Source organism: Giraffa tippelskirchi, chromosome 3 (assembly GCF_054371585.1).
Source record: "Giraffa tippelskirchi isolate mGirTip1 chromosome 3, T2T-mGirTip1v1.2.pri, whole genome shotgun sequence".
Lineage (NCBI taxonomy): Eukaryota > Metazoa > Chordata > Mammalia > Artiodactyla > Giraffidae > Giraffa > Giraffa tippelskirchi.
This window is the reverse complement of record NC_137277.1, coordinates 183,135,979-183,155,645: the sequence shown is the minus strand read 5'-3', so window position 1 is coordinate 183,155,645 and position 19,667 is coordinate 183,135,979. Positions and strand designations below refer to the sequence as shown.

The 19,667-nt window shown below is 53.0% G+C and overlaps 1 protein-coding gene and 1 non-coding gene across 12 annotated transcripts in view; one reads left to right on the top strand and one right to left on the bottom strand.

Annotated features, from left to right (window-relative positions):
* The window catches only part of RPS6KA1 (ribosomal protein S6 kinase A1), a 37,487-nt gene extending 20,229 nt beyond the window's left edge, over positions 1 to 17,258 (top strand). For 6 of the 11 annotated variants that reach the window (XM_081580500.1, XM_081580504.1, XM_081580506.1 and 3 more), the window contains 15 exons: positions 130 to 272; positions 675 to 745; positions 1,061 to 1,149; positions 2,107 to 2,171; positions 2,432 to 2,534; positions 3,946 to 4,076; positions 5,802 to 5,927; positions 6,151 to 6,240; positions 6,612 to 6,770; positions 13,998 to 14,159; positions 14,380 to 14,456; positions 14,750 to 14,867; positions 15,797 to 15,934; positions 16,292 to 16,384; positions 16,662 to 17,258. In XM_081580500.1, coding sequence (XP_081436626.1) covers positions 130 to 272; positions 675 to 745; positions 1,061 to 1,149; positions 2,107 to 2,171; positions 2,432 to 2,534; positions 3,946 to 4,076; positions 5,802 to 5,927; positions 6,151 to 6,240; positions 6,612 to 6,770; positions 13,998 to 14,159; positions 14,380 to 14,456; positions 14,750 to 14,867; positions 15,797 to 15,934; positions 16,292 to 16,384; positions 16,662 to 16,727 — 1,631 coding nt within the window. In that variant the 3' untranslated portion in view covers positions 16,728 to 17,258. Of the gene's footprint in view, positions 1 to 129; positions 273 to 674; positions 746 to 1,060; positions 1,150 to 2,106; positions 2,172 to 2,431; positions 2,535 to 3,945; positions 4,077 to 5,801; positions 5,928 to 6,150; positions 6,241 to 6,611; positions 6,771 to 13,997; positions 14,160 to 14,379; positions 14,457 to 14,749; positions 14,868 to 15,796; positions 15,935 to 16,291 lie in introns of all 11 variants that reach the window. The other 5 variants (XM_081580505.1, XM_081580508.1, XM_081580502.1 and 2 more) reach the window with 3 other exon arrangements.
* Positions 13,059 to 13,135, bottom strand: TRNAE-CUC (transfer RNA glutamic acid (anticodon CUC)). The gene has a single exon. It is a non-coding gene; the product is annotated as a tRNA-Glu (tRNA).
* Positions 17,259 to 19,667: the final 2,409 nt, after the last annotated feature.

The following is a 19,667-nucleotide window of genomic DNA, read 5'->3' as shown; positions in this document are numbered from 1 at the left end:
TCAGCTTCCTCCTGAGTACCAGGGCGGTGATGCCCTCAGGCCTCTGGGCAGGGGGGATGGGTGTGCAGGGGTGGCTGCAAGGAAGGCAGGGGGTCCTGAAGGTGTGTCCGCTTGCCCTCATTGCCACAGACTTCGGCTTGAGCAAGGAGGCCATCGACCATGAGAAGAAGGCCTATTCCTTCTGCGGAACGGTGGAGTACATGGCCCCCGAGGTTGTCAACCGCCAGGGTCATACCCACAGTGCAGACTGGTGGTCCTATGGGGTGTTGATGGTGAGTGCCCACAGGGGTAAAGCTTCCAGCATCCAGCCCAGGCATTGGGCCTCAGTTTCCCCATGGGGCGGGGGAGGGTGGTTGCTGGTCTCTAAGGCTCTTCTCTTGTCCTCTCATAGCTAAGCTGGCCTCACACTCCTCCGAGCTGCAGTTTCCTTCCTTGGAAGGATTCCAGGCTTGGCTCCACCTGGGGTGCCCCCGGCCCCATAGTGGGCTTCTCCCCAACCTCAGGCCCCTAGTTCTGCTCCTGGTGGTCTGATTGACGGAGAGGGGAGGGACACATACAGTTCTTGATCCAGGTGGACCTCCTGGGCGTGGGGCTGAGTGGCTGGCCTGGGTGGGAGGAGATGGGAGGCCTGGGGGGGCAGGACCAGAGCCTAAACAGACCCTTGTTCCCTGCAGTTTGAGATGTTGACGGGCTCCCTGCCCTTCCAGGGGAAGGACCGGAAGGAGACCATGACACTGATTCTGAAGTAAGCTCCAGCCTCTCTCTGACACCTCCAGGTGTCTCCTCTTCTTGGCCTCATTTGGGGACCAGAGTAACACCCCACACCTACCCTCAGATTCTCCAAGAACGAGATACTCCGCTGGTTCGAGTGCTGTGCTTTTTCTAGGGCTCCCTTTTCACCCACAGGGGCCTGTGGGTGGAGAATCCTGAGTCTCTGGGAGGGAAGTTAGTGGACAGCTTGTCTGGACTGAGCTGGAAATGAGACCTGGACAGAGGCGGGAGGTGAGACGAGGCCTCCGGGGCGGGGCTCAACCCTGATGAGACCCGGGGGCCATTGCAGGGCGAAGCTAGGCATGCCCCAGTTTCTAAGCACGGAAGCCCAGAGCCTCCTGCGGGCCCTGTTCAAGCGGAATCCTGCCAACCGGCTCGGTAAGTGGCCCCAGCTCAGGGGAGGGGAACGGGTACAGCTGCGGCCTAGGCCACGGGGCCACATCTGGGGCTGAAAGGGGCCGTTGTCCTTTGTGTGGGCAGACAATGCTGGCGGCCACCATGTGTGGAGTGGGGGGCGGTGGCGGGGGGTGACCTGTGTCTGGGGGAAAGCAGGAACTGAGTCATCTCCACTCCGCCTGGGGATGAGGACAGAGGCCGGCACGGCTCCTCCGCCGAGGCTGCTGGCTCAGGAGATGAGGCATGAGTTCAGGCGCCGGGGGCTCAGGACCCCATGACACTGGCATGCGGTGGTCCCTCCACAGATACTGTGGTTGAATGAGTGCTGTTTGTGAGCAGAGTGACCCAAAGCAGTTGATGTCTCCCCCCAGAGCCCGAGGTCTTTGTCTCCACGGGGGACGATGGTCTCGAGCTTCGTGGATTAAATGAAGTCACGTGAATGTGCCTGTAGTAGCTGCTCAGTATGTGTTGGTTCCTTGGCTCCCGGGTTCACCTGGACCTTGACCAGCTTCGCAAGGTCTCATCCAGGTGTCTGAGCTTGAATGGAGGGAGAGCCTGTCTGGTGGCTGACAAGGGCGATGGGCTAAGAGCATCAGAGATGAGGCCTAAGTTGGTGCAGGGTCGGGAGGTGGGGACCCCCTGCAGATCTCAGGACAGGTTTGGCTTGTCCTGAGTTTGGCCTTGGACAAGTTGTCTAGCCTCTCTTCTCTGGACCTTCCTTCTCCCATCAGTACTTGGGAGCCTGATCATCAAGAGGCTCCAGAAAGTGGAAAATGCTGCGTGGTCTGTAGGCCTTGGGGTGATGGCTAGATGGACTTGGGGTGGCGTGAGCCCAGCCTCTGGTCCCAGACCCCAGTGAGATGCAGCTGCTCGGAGGACAGGCCGGGTGTCTGGGGGTCGGAACGTCCTGGGGCAGACCCCTCACCTGGGCTCTTTCAGGCTCCGGCCCTGACGGGGCAGAGGAAATCAAGCGGCATGTCTTCTACTCCACCATTGACTGGAATGTGAGTGAGTCTGTCCACCTGGGGCCCCAGGGAGGCCTTCGGCTGTGGTGGGAGGGAGCTTCTGCTGACTCGAGCCTCCGATGTGAAGCAGAGGTGACAACGTGGCCTTGGGGGCACGGGCTGGCCTCCTGAGGGCGAGCAGTTATGCCCTGTCTGCATAGCCTGTGATCCGTCCAGGCCATTAACTCCTCCTCCTGCATGGGGCTGCCTGCGGGCTGTGGGGGTGCCCAGGTAACCAGGGCACCCACCCCACCTTGCAGAAGCTGTACCGGCGTGAGATCAAGCCACCCTTCAAGCCGGCCGTGGCACAACCTGATGACACCTTCTACTTTGACACTGAGTTCACGTCCCGCACGCCCAAGGGTGCGTCCCTCGTCTGACTTTGTCCTGGGCTTTCCCTTCCCCAGGAGGGAAGTGAGGAGTCAGGGGCCTCTTGGGGCGCGGGGGCCCTGAGGGCTGAGGCAGGCCCAGGTGTGTGGGCAGACAGGCGGGGAGTCTCTGACGCTTTGTCCCCATCTCCTTCTGCCTGGCTGTCCCACTCCAGGGCTCTATGGGCCTCTTTGTGCCTGGGCAAGGGGGTGGGAGTGAGTGGGTGAGTGGGCCACAATAGAAAAGTCAGGACCCTTGGCCCCGGGCACCTTCAGCCCACTGGAAAGACAAGACACATCAGGCTCCCACTCACGTCAGGGGTGAAGAATCTGACCTGGCAAACACGCGAGGTGGGGAAGGTCCAGCAGAGCAGGGGTGACAGTGCCCAGAGGTCAGGGGCAAGCGTGGGAATTGGCTTTGGCTGCTCTGACATCTGGGCTTCAGTGACGCATCTGGAACACGGACTTAGCCTTAGACCCAATCAGTCCATGGAATTACAGATAGAAGCCAAGGAGGGGGCTTCTGGGAGGGAACTTGGTAAATCCTAACGTTTTGGCCATATATTGGGGAAGAGTGTCCTGAAAATCCTCCTAGAGGAACAGGTTTTAGCAGAGGGGGTGCTTTTCTCACTGTGGCTTGTACATCTCTGATGTCGGGGAACTTGTCACTTCTCCGAGCAGCCTGTCCCATCTTTATTTATCTGACAAGTATGTACCAGATCCCTATTAGTGTGCCAGCCATGCAGGGATTGATGGTGAACAAGACAGACCCAGGCCCTGCCTTCATATGGCTCAGGCTGTAGTGGGAGAGAGACACGAAGTCAGCTCTGGGCAGCTCGGCAAGTGCATCTTAACAGGGACAACGGGCTGGAGGAGCAGCATGAGGCCAGGTTTCTCAGAGGACAGTGTGTGAGCTGAGCCTCAAAGGATGGACAAGGAATGGTTGTCTAGTTAGCAGGAACAGCACGTGTGATGGCTTAGAGTCTCCTCTAAGGATCTGAGAAGCTGGGTATGGCTGAGCTGTGGAGTGGGGTGAGAGGAGGCTAAGATCACAAGCACCTCATTGCCTGGGCTGTCCCAAGGGCAGAGGAAGGGTACAGACACGGCACAGACTTGTGATTAAAACCGTCCCTCTGGCTGCTGCATAGAAGATGGATCTGAAGGGGCAGACCAGACACGAGGAGGCCTCCAGGAAGGGATAAAGTGCCTTGGCCTGGGCGGGTGGTGGATGTGAGGGTTTTGCTGTTTCTTGTATGACAGGGCTGGGCTGGTCTGAACACACATGGGCAGGTGGGCTAAAGCCGGGGTTGAGAGGTCCTGCCCAGGCTCCCATCCCGGCCAGCTTTCTGGGCTACCTTGGGTCAAGGGTACCTCCTCTGGTTCACATCCCCCTCCTGCCTCTGCAGACTCCCCAGGCATCCCCCCCAGCGCCGGTGCCCATCAGCTGTTCCGCGGCTTCAGCTTCGTGGCCACCGGCCTAATGGAGGACGACGGCAAGTCTCGGGCCACACAGGCGCCCCTGCACGCGGTGGTACAGGTGAGGGGCGGGAGAAACTTCTCAGCTGTCCTTTTCTTGGAAGCCACAAGGCAGAACAGCTGAGAACACAGGCACTGAACTTGGATAGACTTGGGTTCAAACCCTGCTGCCACCGGGGAGCCCACAGCGCCTCAACCTCCTTGAGCTTCAGTTTCCCCATTTGTAAAACAGGGAAGGCAGTGTGGTTATGTTTCTTTATATATATATATGGTGGTTGAGTCGCTAAGTCGTGTCCGACACCTGCAACCCCGTGGACTGTAGCCCACCGGGCTCCTCTGCCCATGGGATTCTCCAGGCAAGAATACTGGAGTGGGTTGCCATTTTCTTCTCCAGGGGATCTTCCCGACCCAGGAAACAAACCCGGGTCTCTTTCTTGCATTGCAGGCAGATTCTTTACCAACTGAGCTATGAGGGAAGCCATATATACATATATATATATATATATACACACACACACACATATATATGTATGTATATATGTATATATATAATTTGAAACTTTAAAATATTCTGAAATTGAATTTTTCAAGAGTCACCATCTGCTTTCCTTTCGCACACATTTGGTCCTAATAAGCCCTGTGTGTGTGTGTGTTTAGTTGCTCAGTCCTGTCTGACTCTCTGAGACCCCATGGACTGTAGCCTGCCAGGCTGCTCTGTCCATGGACTTTTCCAGACAAGAATACTGGAGTAGGTAGCCATTCCCTTCTCCAGGTTATGAGTTTCTTGACACAGAGCCAGAATGTTGTAGGGCCAGGGCATACCCAGGTTGCTGGTGCTGGGCGGTGGCTGGCCCTGACAGGGATGAGGGGCACTCGAGTCTCTTCCCACTGTCTCCCACTTGCCTACTCTCCCAACTGTGTGGGAAATTTAGAGTTGAGAGGCAAGAATGAAGACTTGGGAGCTCACTGCCTGGGTCAGAGCTTCCAGGGTCAGGGAGTGTGGATCCTGGTACCTCAGTTTCCTCATCTGTAAATGGGGGTGATGATAGAACCTTTCCCCAAGGGTTGTTTCAAGGATTATGTGAGTTACTGTGTGTAAAGTTAGGGTGACTGTGTGATTTATTATCCAACTGGGATATCTTGGTCCCAGACAAGTGTTAAACCACACTGGATGTGAGGGCAGCAGACGTGAACCAGGGCCTTGTGTGGGCTGTGTGGTCACCTGGTGAAAAGGGCTCAGAATAGTACCTGCTACACACTCAGCATCACAGAAGCATTTGATACAGTTAATGTCTCAGAGCCTCAAGACATCCCACAAGGTGGGCTGTGTCACCCAGAAAAGGGAAACAACCCGCCAAAGACCACAGTAAGTGGTAGAGCTGGGACCTGGCTTAGGGCTCCTGTACCCCCTCAGGCCTGCCTGGGTTTTCAGAGCCTCCAACTGCTCCCTGTGTGTGTTATGGCTCCTTACCTGCCTGCTACAGCACCCACTGACCACAAACTGCAACCAGGCACCTGGGAGCCAGCAAGTGTGCCCATCATATAGTGCAGAAAACAGGCCCAGAGAGGGGCAGATTCTTGCCCAAGGTCTTCTACCTCATGCCTCCAGCCTCCTATTGTTGTTCAGTCACTAAGTCGTGTCCAACTCTTTATGACCCCATGGACTGCAGCACGCCAGGCTTCCTTCTTGACCAGTGCCACCTCCACGGGCCCAAGGCCTGGGGTTCTGGGAGTTGACTCTCCATTCTAGAGCACATAATCAGTCCTGCCTCTTGGTCTCCTGCAGCAACTACACGGGAAGAACCTGGTGTTTAGCGATGGCTACGTGGTAAAAGAGACGATTGGTGTGGGCTCCTACTCTGAGTGCAAGCGCTGTGTCCACAAAGCCACCAACATGGAATATGCTGTCAAGGTGGGGCTCATGACCTTATCTGGGCCAAGGCCACTCGGCTGGGGTGGAGGTGGTGGGTGATGTAGCCCTGGCCCTCTGGTCGGGGAGGGGTGGTGCTGGAAGCTCTGTGGATGGGTGAAAGGCGTGCAGCTGAGACTCCACGCCCTGCAGCATGGGGCTCTGTGGCAGGGAGAGACTCTGGAGTTAATCCCCCAACCCCACCACGTGCACCCCCTTTCCTCAGGTCATCGACAAGAGCAAGCGAGACCCCTCGGAAGAGATTGAAATTCTTCTGCGGTATGGGCAGCACCCCAACATCATCACTCTGAAAGATGTGAGTGGGGGTCCTTGAGGGTGGGGTGGGGACACGGGCCCTCGACTCTCAGACTGGTCTCGGGGCTGCCATTCCTTTGACTTCTGACCCTCCCCTGCTCACGGATGGGAAGTCCCCTGAGGTGCCTCTAGTCTGGCTGCACCAGTTGCCCTCCCTGGGTGACGCTGGCATTCTCTGAGAGCGTTCTTGCCCTCAGGACAGAGCCAGCATCCTGTCCAGGGACCCAGGTGAAAGCCCTGCCAGGGTGATGAGACACAGAGCAGAACATAGGCCCAAGACTCAGGTCTTTCCTCCCTGGCCTGGTGAGCTGGTGGCCGAGGAGCCCAGGCCTGGCATCGAGGGGAGGGGCCTGATGGTGAGGTCTCCGGCAGGTGTACGATGACGGCAAGCATGTGTACCTGGTAACAGAGCTGATGCGGGGAGGGGAGCTGCTGGATAAGATCCTACGGCAGAAATTCTTCTCGGAGCGTGAGGCCAGCTTCGTCCTGCACACCATCAGCAAGACCGTGGAGTATCTGCACTCCCAGGGGGTAAGTCTTGAGTAGGGGGTCACCAAGTGGGCCCCGGGGGGTGCAGCCTGGAGTCTTACCATCAACAGAGTGCATGGACCATGACTGGCCCAGACAGTGGCAGTCTTCCCCCAGAGGGGAAGACTCGAGATGGGTGAGTGGGCAAGTGGAAGGATGTAAGGAAGGAAAGGAGGGACAGATGAGGCCACATTGTGAAAAGGAACATTTATTCAGGACCTAGGCAGGCATCATGCTGAGTTCCTTCTTGCATTATCTCAACTGATTTTCACAACAACTCTACTGGGTAGATGTTGTTCTTGGCCTCACTTTATAGTTATGGAAGCTGAGGCTCAGAGATGTGAGCTCACTTGCCCAAGGTCACACAGCCTGGGAAGAAGGGAGCCAGAGTGTTTGACTGAGAAATTTGGGTGGGGAGCTACAGATGCAGAGGGGTTTTGAGTTGGAAGCAGCAAGAGCACTGTGGGAGCTTCAAGGCTTCAGGGAGGAATCTGGCTGTGGGTTCAGCTGTCAGGACAAGAGGAAGTGGCTGTAGGAGGAAATGCTGCTGGAAATACAGGCTAATTTCTTTACAATATTGTGGTTTTCGCTGTACATCGACATGAATCAGCCACAGGTGCACATGTGTCCCCCCATCCTGAACCCCCCTCCCACCTCTCTCTGCACCCCATCCCTCTGGGTTGTTCCAGACCACTGGCTTTGACTGCCCTGCTTCATGCATCGAACTTGTACTGGTCATCTGTTTTACATATGGTAATATACATGTTTCAATGCTATGCTCTCAAATCATCCCACCCTTGCCTTCTCCCAGAGTCCAGAAGTCTGTTCTTTACATCAGTGTCTCTTTCGCTGCCTTTCATGTAGGATTGTCGTTACCATCTTTCTAAATTCTATATGTATGCATTAATATACTGTATTGGTGTTTCTCTTTCTGACTTACTTCACTTTGTATAATAGGCTCCACTTACATCCACCTTATTAGAACTGACTCAAATGTCAAAAATGTCTTTCTGCGATTGGTTTATTGGATTCACAATCTCTGCCTTTCACAATGTAAGGTTCATACCTTTCATTCACTTATCATACCCCTTAAGCCTCTTATAAAACTGAGATAAAATTTGCCTACAGTAGATCTTAAGTGTACAAGTTGATGAGTTTCATTAAGTGTGTACATTCATGTCACCTCCATGGTAAAACCTCCCTTTCAGATGCCACTGACTTGTTGAAGGGAGCAGTTCTGTGGAATGTCCCACATTATTTACTTATTTATTTGACCACACTGCAGAACATGTGGGATCTTAGTTCCCCAACCAGGGGCTGAATCCATAACCCTTGCATTGGCAGCACAGTCTTAACCACTGGACCACCAGGGAAGTCCCAGTCCCTCATTATGAATGTGTTTGCTTCCTTGTGGGATCATTTTAATTGTTTCTCTATTGCTTGTATTTCCTGTAAACTGCAAGGTGCTCCAAAGTCAATTAGATTTCGCTTCAACTTCTTTTTGGGAGCAAGGAGTCCAAAATCTCTCTATGGGAGGTGCAGTGAACTTCACACGGCATCGTGTCCGGGAGCCAGTGTCTCATTGCCCCCGTTAGTCATCACAGTCTGGGGATGGCTGAACAGGTGTCAGGCCGTGGGTGGGTGTGAAGTGTATCATGGAGATCCTCACCAACCGTTCATGCAGTGGTTTCAGCCTTTGGGGACATTTCCCTGAATCAATCATTTCATTAGAATTTGCAAAAATATGTGATTCTGCCTAACTTACTAGGGGGATTCTTTTGTGAAAAAGAACTTTACTTCATCACCAGAGGTCCAATTTGGTTACTGCATGGTCGTGTTTGAAGTGGTTTTGTGTTTTGAAATGACCAGTGCAAACAGACTGATATGGAAATATGTCAGGTCAGACAGTACATGGGCTTCCTTTTCCTGTTTTGTTCTCAGGTGAGTACTAGCTAGCATTACCCAAAGAAGGTTTAGAAGACAGAGCTGAAGTGTTGAGTTTCCAGCAGGCCACCTAAAGCTCAGAGCAGGGACGGCTGTACCTCAGAGCTTGTAGGATATTAGTTCCCCAACAAGGGATTGAACCTGCATCCTCAGTAGTGAAAGCTCAGAGTCCTGACCACTGGGCCACCAGGGAATTAACCAGGGAAGGGCTTTTCTAGAGTGGGAGCTGCTTCCAAAAGTAGTGAGCCTCTCTATGAGGGGTAGGTGAGCTCCAAGTACAGACATTCACTCTGTAGAGGTGTCATGGGAGAGTATTATTTCTTGCCCAAAGGACATCTTTGGGATTTTGGAACCTATGGGCCCTAAAGTTTCTCCAGGCCAGAATACTGGAGTGGGAACCTTTCCCTTCTCCAGGGGATCTTCCCAACCCAGGGATCGAACCCGGGTCTCCCGCATTGTAGGCAGATTCTTTACCAGCTGCCTCTAAAGTTTCTGGCCCTTTCCAAATACTAGCGGAAGATGATGAGGAAATCAGAAGCTCTCATGGAGGGTTTTGGAGGGAGATTCTCAAGCTCTTTACACTTTGGCATCTGTGGTCCAGAAGCTGGGAATCTCATAACAGCTGAGGAATGAAAAAGGGGGTGACCAGTTCTGGGCCCTCCTATTTGTTTTAATGTTATCTTCATATTGAAATATCACATAAACAGATCATCATGTACAATTCGATAAGTCTTCAAAAGTGAATACACCCATGTAACCAGCACCCAGAGCAGACAGGGCTGTGCCTCTCAGCTTAGTTCCCTGATCAGGAATTGAACCCATACCCTCAGCAATGAAAACTGGGAGTCCTAACCACTGGACCACCAGGGAACTCCTCAGGGAAGGGCTTTCCAGAGTGGAAGCTGAAGGATTTCTAGTCCCCCCAACCCCCTCGAGCCCCTTCCACTCTCTCTCCTCAAAGATAAACCATTCTAAGCTGACTTCTAATTTTATATAAATGTACCCTTTCATATCTGACTTCAGCCCCTCAGCACTCTCTGAGATTCGCCAGTGATGCTGTGTGGATGCGGTTCCCTCAGTCTCATTGCTCTGTGGTTGCGACTGTGTGAATAGACCACAGTTTAATTATCTTTTCTACCGTTAATAGACGTGGGTTGTTACTAGTTTACTTACTTATGTTTTGAAAGAAGGTATTCAAGAACGAAGGAGTTGATAGTGATGGTCCCTTCGGCATATTGCTTCACAAAGCTGATAAAGTCAGATTTTGATGATAGTCAGGATTCTTCTCTTTTGGCTGCTCTGGGTCTTGGTTGCAGCATGTGGGATCTTTAGTTTTGGCTTGTGTGATCTAGTTCCCTGACAAAAGACTGAACTCGGGCCCCCTGCATTGGGAGCTTGGAGTCTTAGCCACTGGACCACCAGGGAAGTCTCTGTTACCAGTTTTCTGACTATGACAAGTTACGCTGCCATGGTCTCTCGTGAACACTTGTCCACTATAACCTGGGTGTAAACGTAACAGTGCAATTGCTGGGTCATAGTGCAGAATCTATTCATCTTTAGTAGATGTTGCCAGGTTTCTAAAGTTGTTTTACATATTTATATTCTCCAGAAGCGTGGGAGAGTTCTGTTACTTGCCAACACTTGGCATTTTCCATCTTTTTAATTATAGCCACTCCAAGAGATAAGGAGTGGTATCCCATAGTGGTTTTAATTTACATTTTCTGGATGACTGATGAAGTTGAGCACCTCTTCGGCAGTTTGTTGCCATTTGGACAGCCTCTTTTATGGAAAGTTGGTTCAAGTCTTTTGTCCATTAAATGAAATTGGGTTGTCTGCTTTTTTTCATCTTATTTTGCAAGAGTTCTTTGTTTAATATGTGGAGCCCTTTCAAGTCTCTAGCTTCCCTCAGGGCCCCAGGGTGCCGAGAACAGCCTGTCTGAGAACTCAGTAGTGCTTCGCACTTTGACTTCTCTGTTTAACCAGACGACTTATGTAGAAGAACTTCACCCTTTATGTGTGTGTGTGTGTGGCTGGTCTCAGCTGCCCTAATGCGCATCCTCCGATGATGCCGGTGATGACAGAGCACTTTGCTGCCACTGGCACCACAGAGCACTTTCCACAGGCCAGACAGATTCTAAGTACTTTACACATCCACTCAATTGTTTCAACAAACCTATGAAGAAGGTGTGAGTATTAGTTCACCCATTTTATAGGTGAAGAAACTGAGGCTCTGGGAGCTTAAGTAAAAGTTCCATAGCTAAACTGGCTTCAGAGTCTGTGCTCCTTCCTTGCGTATGATTGGCTGCTGCTTTGGACAGCATCTGTGCCCTTATTTTCCTGCCCTTCTTGTCCTCTCATTTTTAAGAGCTTCTTAACAAGCACTCGCTGTATCTTGATGCACGATGGTGGGGTTCAGCCCCAGGAAGTGCTGGGGTTACTATGGCAGCAGCTGTCATTTTCCAGGCCCTGTGCTACATACTTCTGGTGCCTAACTCATATGCTCCTTCCTGTAATGCAGGGGGCCAAGCACTCTTATCAGCCCCGTTTTACAGGTGACAAAACCAAAAGCTGGAGAGGTTGAGTGACACATCATGATCACACCGCTGCTGCCGGTAGAGCCAGGATTCACACTGCAGCCCATCTGCCTCCTGACTGAAATCACAACTTCACTAGATCCACAGCCTGTGACTCAGTGGCTGCGTTTGGCCTGCGCAACGCAGGGGTTTTCTTGTTTTGGTAATTTGGCTGCTTTTGAAACCTGGGCCTGAGTTGCTGCATAGTAATTGTCAGCTGGAGTGAGCAGCAGCTGCCTCTGGAGCCTTTGGCCTGGCTCCACAGGGACTGTGCAGGGATCCTCTCATAAAGCCAACTGACTGGCGAGATTCGGCCGATCTAATGTGCAAGGTCTCTGTGTGTTTCGGAGGTGCAATTCATTCATTCACGGCACAGAGTTCCCGTAGCGCTTGCTGTGTGCGAACCTTATGCTCGGTTCTGGGGGTGAGTAGGCATTCCATAGAGAGAGATGGCTGTTCGTGGTTGAAGGAGCCCCCTCTGGCCTGAGCTTCAGGTGCTGGAGGGATGTGGTGGACAATGAGGCTAGAACAGACAGCTGGGCTCTCCACACCAGGATGGGGATTTTGGGCTTTATCCCAAAGTGGTAGGGAGCCAATGAAGGTTTTTCACAGCTCTCAGGGAGGTACCATGAGCTCATGGGAGAAGGAAGGTGAAAATGAGTTTAGTCTGGGATTGTTGAGCTTGAGGGGCTAGGGGACATTCAGTGGTTGCCATCTGGTAAGCAGCTGTGTGATCCTGGACTCAGGAAAGTTCCGGGTTAGTGTCAGAGATCTGAGAGTTGTCAATAATCAGCTGAGAGTCAGTGACTCTGAATGGAACCATGCAGAGGGAGAGGGTGTGGATGAAAAGTAAATGAAATGGGTCAGCCTCCTCAGGTTACACACGAGCACATGGGACCAGGGGAGAGTCATGTGCTTAAGGCCCCAGCAGTGTCATTTGTCCATTTCTTCAGCAGGTATTTATTGAATACCTATTATGTGCTGCGTAGTGATTGTCAGCTGGAGTGACTGTTCTTAATGCTGGGATGCAGCAGTGAGCAAAACACTCCTGGAGCTTACATTCCAGTGGGTGGGTTCAGAAGACAAGGAAGTAAATATCAAATGGTGGTAAATGCTGTGGATAAAGATAAAGCAGGGTAGGAGACTAAGGAGTACTGGTCTGTGGTTGCTATTTTATATGGAATGGTCTAGGGAAGGCCTTACTGGTAAGGTGACATTTGAGCTGAAACCTGAAAGAAATAAGAGAATGAGCCAGGCAGATGCCTAAGGGAAGAGTATTCCAGAAAGAGGGAATAGCACGTGCAAAGGCCCTGGGGCAGGAGTGTGCTTAGCATGTTGAAGGAAGAGCAAAGAGGCTGGTGTGGCCAAAGCCAGCTGAGCAAGGAAAGGATTCCTAGAGGACCAGAGAGTGCCAGCGATGTGGGTGAGGGGTAGGGGAGAGAGGAGGTGAGGCCACCAGGCCATTGTAAAGGCTTTCCTTCTTAGGAGTGGAACACTTGGAGGTGACATGATCTGACTTACATTTAACAGGATTACTCTGGCTGCTCTGTTTAGAACAGGCCATAGAGGATGAAGCAGAAGCAGGGAGACTGGTTAGGAGGTTGTTGCCGTAATCCAGGGGAGGGATCATAATGGCTGGGATTCTCATGCTGCCAGTAGAGAGGCTGAAAAGTGCCTGGGCTCTGGATATTTTTTAAAAAATATTTATTTATTTGGCTGTACCAGGTCTTAGTTGTGGCATTCCAGATCTTTAGCTATGGCGTGTGGGATCTTGTTCCCTGACCAGGGATCAAACCTGGGCCCCCTGCATTGAGAGCACAGAGTCTTAACCACTGGACCACTATCCAGGGAAGTCTCTGGATGTATTTTAATGGTAGAGCCAGCAGTGTTTGCTGATGGATTGATCAAGGAATATAAGAAAAAAAAGAGGAATTAAGAATGACTCTTTAAGATTTTGACCCATGCAATGGGAAGGATGGAGTTGCCATTAGGTCACATGTGTGGTCCCCCGCTTCCCAGGTGGTGCTAGTAGTAAAGAATCCGCCTGCCAATGCAGAAGACATAAGGAGACATGGGTTTGATCCCTGAGTTGGGAAGATCCCTTGGAGGACGGCATGGCGCCCACTCCAGTATTCATGCCTAGAAAGTCCAATGGACAGAGGAGTCTGGTGGGCTACAGTCCATAGGTTCTCAAAGAGTCAGACACGACTCAAGTGACTTAGCATGCATGCACGTACGCACATGTGTGGCAGGCAGATTTGAGGAGTTCGCAGTGGACAGTGAAGTTAGAGCTGCCAAGTGGCTCAGTGGTAAAGAACCCGCCTCCCAATGCAGGAGACATGCAGGAGACATAAAAGACTTGGGTTTGATCTCTGAGTCAGAAAGACCCCCTGGGGTAGGAAATGGTAACCCACTCCAATATTCTTGCCTGGAAAATTCCATGGACAGAGGAACCTGACAGGCTACAGTCCATGGTGTTGCAAAGTCAGACACAACTGAGCACGTGCACGCACACAGACATTGACCTGGAGGGTTCAAGTCGATGATCCCAGCAGCACCAAGGCCCCTTGGCAGCCCCTTCCCCCCCTTTCAGATTCTGGGTCCTTCTGCCCCCTCTCTGGGCCCATCTTCTGACCCTCCCATCCCTGGCAGTGGACCTGGGCCCCTGGCGGCCTGCCCGCATGGAGAACTGACCCGGACCCTCCGCCCCCAGGTTGTGCACAGGGACCTCAAGCCCAGCAACATCCTGTACGTGGACGAGTCTGGGAACCCTGAGTGCCTGCGCATCTGTGACTTTGGCTTTGCCAAGCAGCTGCGGGCTGAGAACGGGCTCCTCATGACACCTTGCTACACCGCCAACTTCGTGGCACCCGAGGTGAGTGGCCCGGCCTCCTCGGCTACAAGAGTCTGGCACGGGGGCCTTGTGTCCCTTCCAGAGGCCCCATGCTGTCCAGGACTCCGGTCTGTGTGGCCTTGGTCCAGGTACCAAGGGAGGGTCAGCCCACGCCTAGGACCCTTGTCCTGCTCTTTGGGGAGTAGCAGGCAGGCATACGCCCCTCAGACCGACCACCCTCCCCTGCCTGCCTTCCTGCCAGGTCCTGAAGCGCCAGGGCTATGATGAAGGCTGCGACATTTGGAGCCTGGGCATTCTGCTGTACACCATGCTGGCGGGGTGAGTGCCCCTCTGGCCTGCACCCCGTCTGCCCCCTGCCCCTTCCTCCAGCCCTAGTGTACAGGCTAGGGTGGTGCTCATCTGATGGGAGAAGACTCGGCCCTGCCTTAAGAAGGGCTGGAGACGGGAATGTGGTGCTGCCTTTGGGAGCTCCACCTTGGGAAGGAAGTGCCACCTTTGGGGGCACCCACTCCACACCCACTCCAAAGGGGGAGACACAGTCCCCCCTCGCCACCCCAGCCACCAGGGTGGAGGCCAGAGGCTATACCCACACCAGGTGGACTTTCCTCCAGATACACTCCATTTGCCAATGGACCCAGTGACACACCAGAGGAAATCCTGACCCGGATCGGCAGTGGCAAGTTCACCCTCAGCGGGGGCAACTGGAACACAGTCTCAGACACGGCCAAGGTGAGTCCGTAAGGCCTGGGCCCTGCTCACCGAGAGCGGAGGCGGGGTCCCACCCCGGGGCCTCGGCATTTCACGGACAGGCGACCGGCAGCCTTATTTCTCCAAGTGGAATATCCCACAAACCCCTGTTGCTGTATTTCTGCAAGTGGAAGATTCTTAGGCAGACTGCTGCCCCCTCCCCCCCACCGCCCTCTATCTTGTGTCTTGTTTGGACAACTTGGGGATCGTTCACTGGCCCTTCCTGTGTTCTGGGCCCTGAAGGGGGACAGAAGGCTGCATCGTCACGGCCTCTGCCTCATGGGGACTTAGTGTGAGGGGAGAGACAGGCTTGCACACAAGGGGACAGAGGCAGGTCCTCCTGGTCAGAGGTCTAGGCAGTGGAGGCCCAAGCAGAGCTACGGGCCACCAGGCAGACAGGCCTTCTCAGAGGAGGGAAAGTTTGCGCTTTCAGTACTAAACAACGGGTCCCAGTGGTGGGAACCTCTGTCAGACGCTGGGTTGAGTCCTTAGTGAACAGTACCCCCTCGCATTGACCTTATGAGTCGGGTACTTTTGTCATCCTGTTTCTCAGAGGGGAAGCTGAGGCCCAGAGAGTCAAAGTAACTTGCCCCAGATATGCAGTCAATGAGTAGCAGAGTCAGGTTTTGATCCTTCCCAGCCCCAGCCTTCGGTTCTTCCCACCTTCCTGCATGGCTTCTAGATGGTGAAAGAGAAAAGAAAGGGCCTTCCAAGAAGAAATCCCCAAAAAGGGCATGTGCCACTCGAGGAGGCCCTAGAGCGGTGTGGAGAATGGATTGCAAGGGCTGCTTGCAAGGGTCCAGGCAGGAGATCGCAGGAGGCGGCTGCCTTAGCCATTCCTCATCAGCCAGGTCCAGCACTCTGCTCCCCTGCTAGCCTCTCCCACCAACCCCTTGCCTGCTCTTCCCCAGGACCTGGTGTCCAAGATGTTGCACGTGGACCCCCACCAGCGCCTTACAGCCAAGCAGGTCCTGCAGCACCCGTGGATCACCCAGAAGGACAAGCTTCCACAGAGCCAGCTGTCACACCAGGACCTGCAGCTTGTGAAGGTACTGCCACCCCAGGCTCCCAGGCCGCAGGGGCCCAAGCCAGGGTTCCGAGGGCAAGGACTCGGAGTGGCAGAGCCAGGAGATGCCACGTGCGTCTCTCCCCAGGGAGCCCCCGTCTGACATGCCAGGGTGTCGACAGTGCACTCATGGCCCCCAGTCCTTTGGGGGAGCACAGCTCCTGCCCTCTGAAGCCTTCAGTCTGAGGGAGGAGGCAGGACTGATGACCATGAAGAACCACCAAGATTAACAGGGATCAGCAGGGGGCCGGGTGGGCTATAGAACCCTGGGAGGGGCTGGCTTGGCCCTGGAGCGCATGTACCTCCCACCCTCGTGAACTGAGTCCCCCTTCTCTCCCAGGGAGCCATGGCAGCTACCTACTCAGCGCTCAACAGCTCCAAGCCCACCCCTCAGCTGAAGCCCATCGAGTCGTCTATCCTGGCCCAGCGGCGGGTGAGGAAGCTGCCGTCCACCACCCTGTGAGGGGCCCGAGCATCCAGGCCGCGGGGCGGTGCTAGCTGGATGGAGGCAGCGTGCTTCCCAGAGGGAGCAGGCCTGAATCCCAGGGCCAGAGGGAGCGGAGCCCCGAGGGGCCCAGGAAGCAACCAGCCCAGATCACCCCAGGGAGGGTGTGAGAAGTGCCTTCTCCTTCCCCAGGACGGACTCTTCTCGGCTCAGGCTCTGCTGGTTGAAATCAATTCACTGTACAAACTCTTTATCTGTTTTTAAGGACAAAATGGCATCAACCACCGTGGATTTTTACCAGATCCATTTGCCTTTCTGGGAGCAGAAGTAGCCGGTGGAGCCCCAGGAGGGCGCTGAGTCACACAAGGGCGCTCTGTGGCTGAGACCCCTTAGAGCAGCTTTAGGATCCCCCCAGGGGGACACCCACGATTGGCCGTCTGTAGCCATCTGCACCCACCTCCGAGGCAGTCCGGCGTCCCCTCCCAGAGCCTTTGGCTGTTTAGCAGAACTTGCTCTATCCCGGTTGGCTCCTCTTCTGTTCTGTTGTGCTGGGGGGGCGGGGTGGGGGGGCGGGGTCTGGAACCACTTTCTGCTAGAGGAGAGGACCAAGGCCCTGTGGCTCCCAGCTCCAGGCACCAGCATCCACCCCTGGGTCCCCTGCAGTCAGGTCAAGCAGTCCCTGAAGGATCATCGAGAAAGCACTTTCTGGCTGACTTCTGTTGGAGTCCGCCGCAGGACAGAGTTCACGAGAGGCCTGTGGGGCGGGCCGAGAGGGGCAGGAGCTTTTTTCATTTCTTCCTCAGCTGGTAACTCAGGGTTCATCTGTCCATGGCCTTTCTAATAAACTTACAGTTGAATTGAAGCAGGCTCGCCTCCGCTTGTCATCCCTGGATTTGCCCGCCCTCTGCTGTTGGGTGTTGAGGACTTTGGTCTGACAAGTACTGGGCCTGGGCCAGTTAGCCCACTGCTTGGAGCTCAGTTGAGGAGCAGTGGGAGTCCCACTGGTTCTCCCCATTTCTGTCAGGGATTCCATTATGGTATTGATAATAGTAATGGGATTATTAGCCACTCGTGACCAAGTGCCAGGCACTGTGCCTGAGCCTTACGTGTACTTCTCATTTGATCTTTTTTTAATTTATTTTATTTTTGACTGTGCTGGGTCTTCACTGCTGCGCTCAGGCTTTCTCTAGTTGCAGCAATAGGGGGTGGGGTCTACTCTCTATTTGCGGTGCACAAGCTTCTCATTGCAGGGGCTTCTCTTGTTGCAGAGCATGGGCTCTAGGCATGCAGGCTTCAGTAATTGTTGTATGTGGGCTCAGTTTGGTGACCTTCAACCTCCAGAGCACAGGCTAAGTAGTTGTGGGGCACAGGCTTAGTTGCTCTGAGGCGTGTGGAATCTTCCCAGACCAGGGATTGAACCTGTGTCCCCTGCATTGGCAGGCGGATTCTTAACCACTGGACCTCTAGGGAAGTCCTTCTCATTTAATCTTAACTCTGTGAGGAAGATGCTGTCATGTTATTATCCCTGTTTAATAGATGGGGTGGAGGCTTGGGGTGGAGGGAATTGACATTTCCTCACATGATAAATTTTCTCTGGGTACCTGTTCTGGCCCTGTTCCAGATGCTGGTGAATCAAGTAGAAAACAAGGTCATTGTTTTCCTGGACTTACTTCCTAGTAGAGAAACAGACAATTAAACAAAGGTCAGCTACTGGTGAAACATACGGAGTGAAATTGGGGTGAGAGAGAAGGTGATCAGGGCAGTCCTCTCAGGGGAGGTGACCAAGAAGCTGAGATGTGAATGACGAGAAGGGCCCAGCCAGGACCAGGAGACAGAGGGCAGAGTCAGAACAAAGGCCCCAAGGAGGAAATAGGCTGTGCTCAGGGACTGGAGAGAAGCCAACGACACTGTGGTGTCAGGGCCAGGGGTTTGCCTGAGATGAGGTTCAGAAGGAAGGCGGAGGCCAGACATGCTGGGTGTTATAGGCTAGGGTAAGGAGTTAGGATTCAATTCTAGATGAGATGCAAGCTCCTGAAGGAATTTCATGAAGCAGGAAAGTGACGCGATTTGATTTATATTTAGAAAAATCACTCTAACTAATGTGTAGAGAATGGATAGGGGGAGAAGGGGGAGAGGGCAGGCAGGAAGCAAAGTGACCAGTGGCTTCTGTAGTAGCTCACACAGCGAGGAGGTCACCTGGTCTAGGGCGGTGGGAGTGGAGAGCAGAGGGAGTATACAGGGTCCAGATAAGCTCTGGAGGTAAAGTAGACAGCACTTGCTATCAGTTTGGATGTAGAGACTGAGAGAATAAGGATATCCATGGATAGTTTCTAGGTTTTTGACTTGAGTTCTTGAGTCCTGAGGAGGACGTTGGGCAGGAGTAGGTTTGAGAACCCTGTTGTTGTTTAGTCACTACATTGTGTCCAACTCTTTTGTGACCCCAAGGATAGTAGACCACCAGACTCCTCTGTCCCTGAGATTTCCCAGGCAAGAATACTGGAGTGGGTTGCCATTTCCTTCTCCAGGAGATCTTCCCAGATCAGGGATCGAACCCATGTCTCCTGCAGTGGCAGGCAGATTCTTTACCACTGAGCCACCAGGGAAGCCCTTGAGAAATCTAGGAGATGCCTTATAAATATCCAAACAGAGGTGTCAACAAAGAGTTATAATTAGAAGTGGCAGTTTGGGAGAGAGGTCTGGATTGGAAGTCTAAATTTGGGAGCCATTAGTTTGGAGAAAGTTTGTAGAGCCAGGAGGTTGGACTTTCAAAATGTGGTCCCTGGACCAGCAGTATCAGCATCGCCTGGGAACTTGTTAGAAATGTAGAAACTCAGGGCCATCCCCAGAACTGCTCAGTAAGAATCTGCATTCTAATGAGATCTACATGTGATTTGTGTGCACATTAAAGTTTGAGAAGTGCTATTGAAGGGACTGCTCATTCCAAACACCCTTTTCCAACAACACAAGAGACAACTCTACACATGGACATCACCTAATGGTCAATACTGAAATCAGACTGATTGTATTTTTTGCAGCCAAGGATAGAGAAGCTCTATACAGTCAGCAAAAACAAGGCTTGGAGCTGACTGTGGCTCAGATCATCAGCTCCTTATTGCAAAATTCAGGCTTAAATTGAAAAAAACCATTAGACCATTCAAGCATGACCTAAATCAAATCCCTTACGATTTATGCAGTGGAGGTAACGAATAGATCCACAGGATCAGATCTAGTAGACAAATTGCCTGAAGAACTATAGATGGAAGTGCATAAC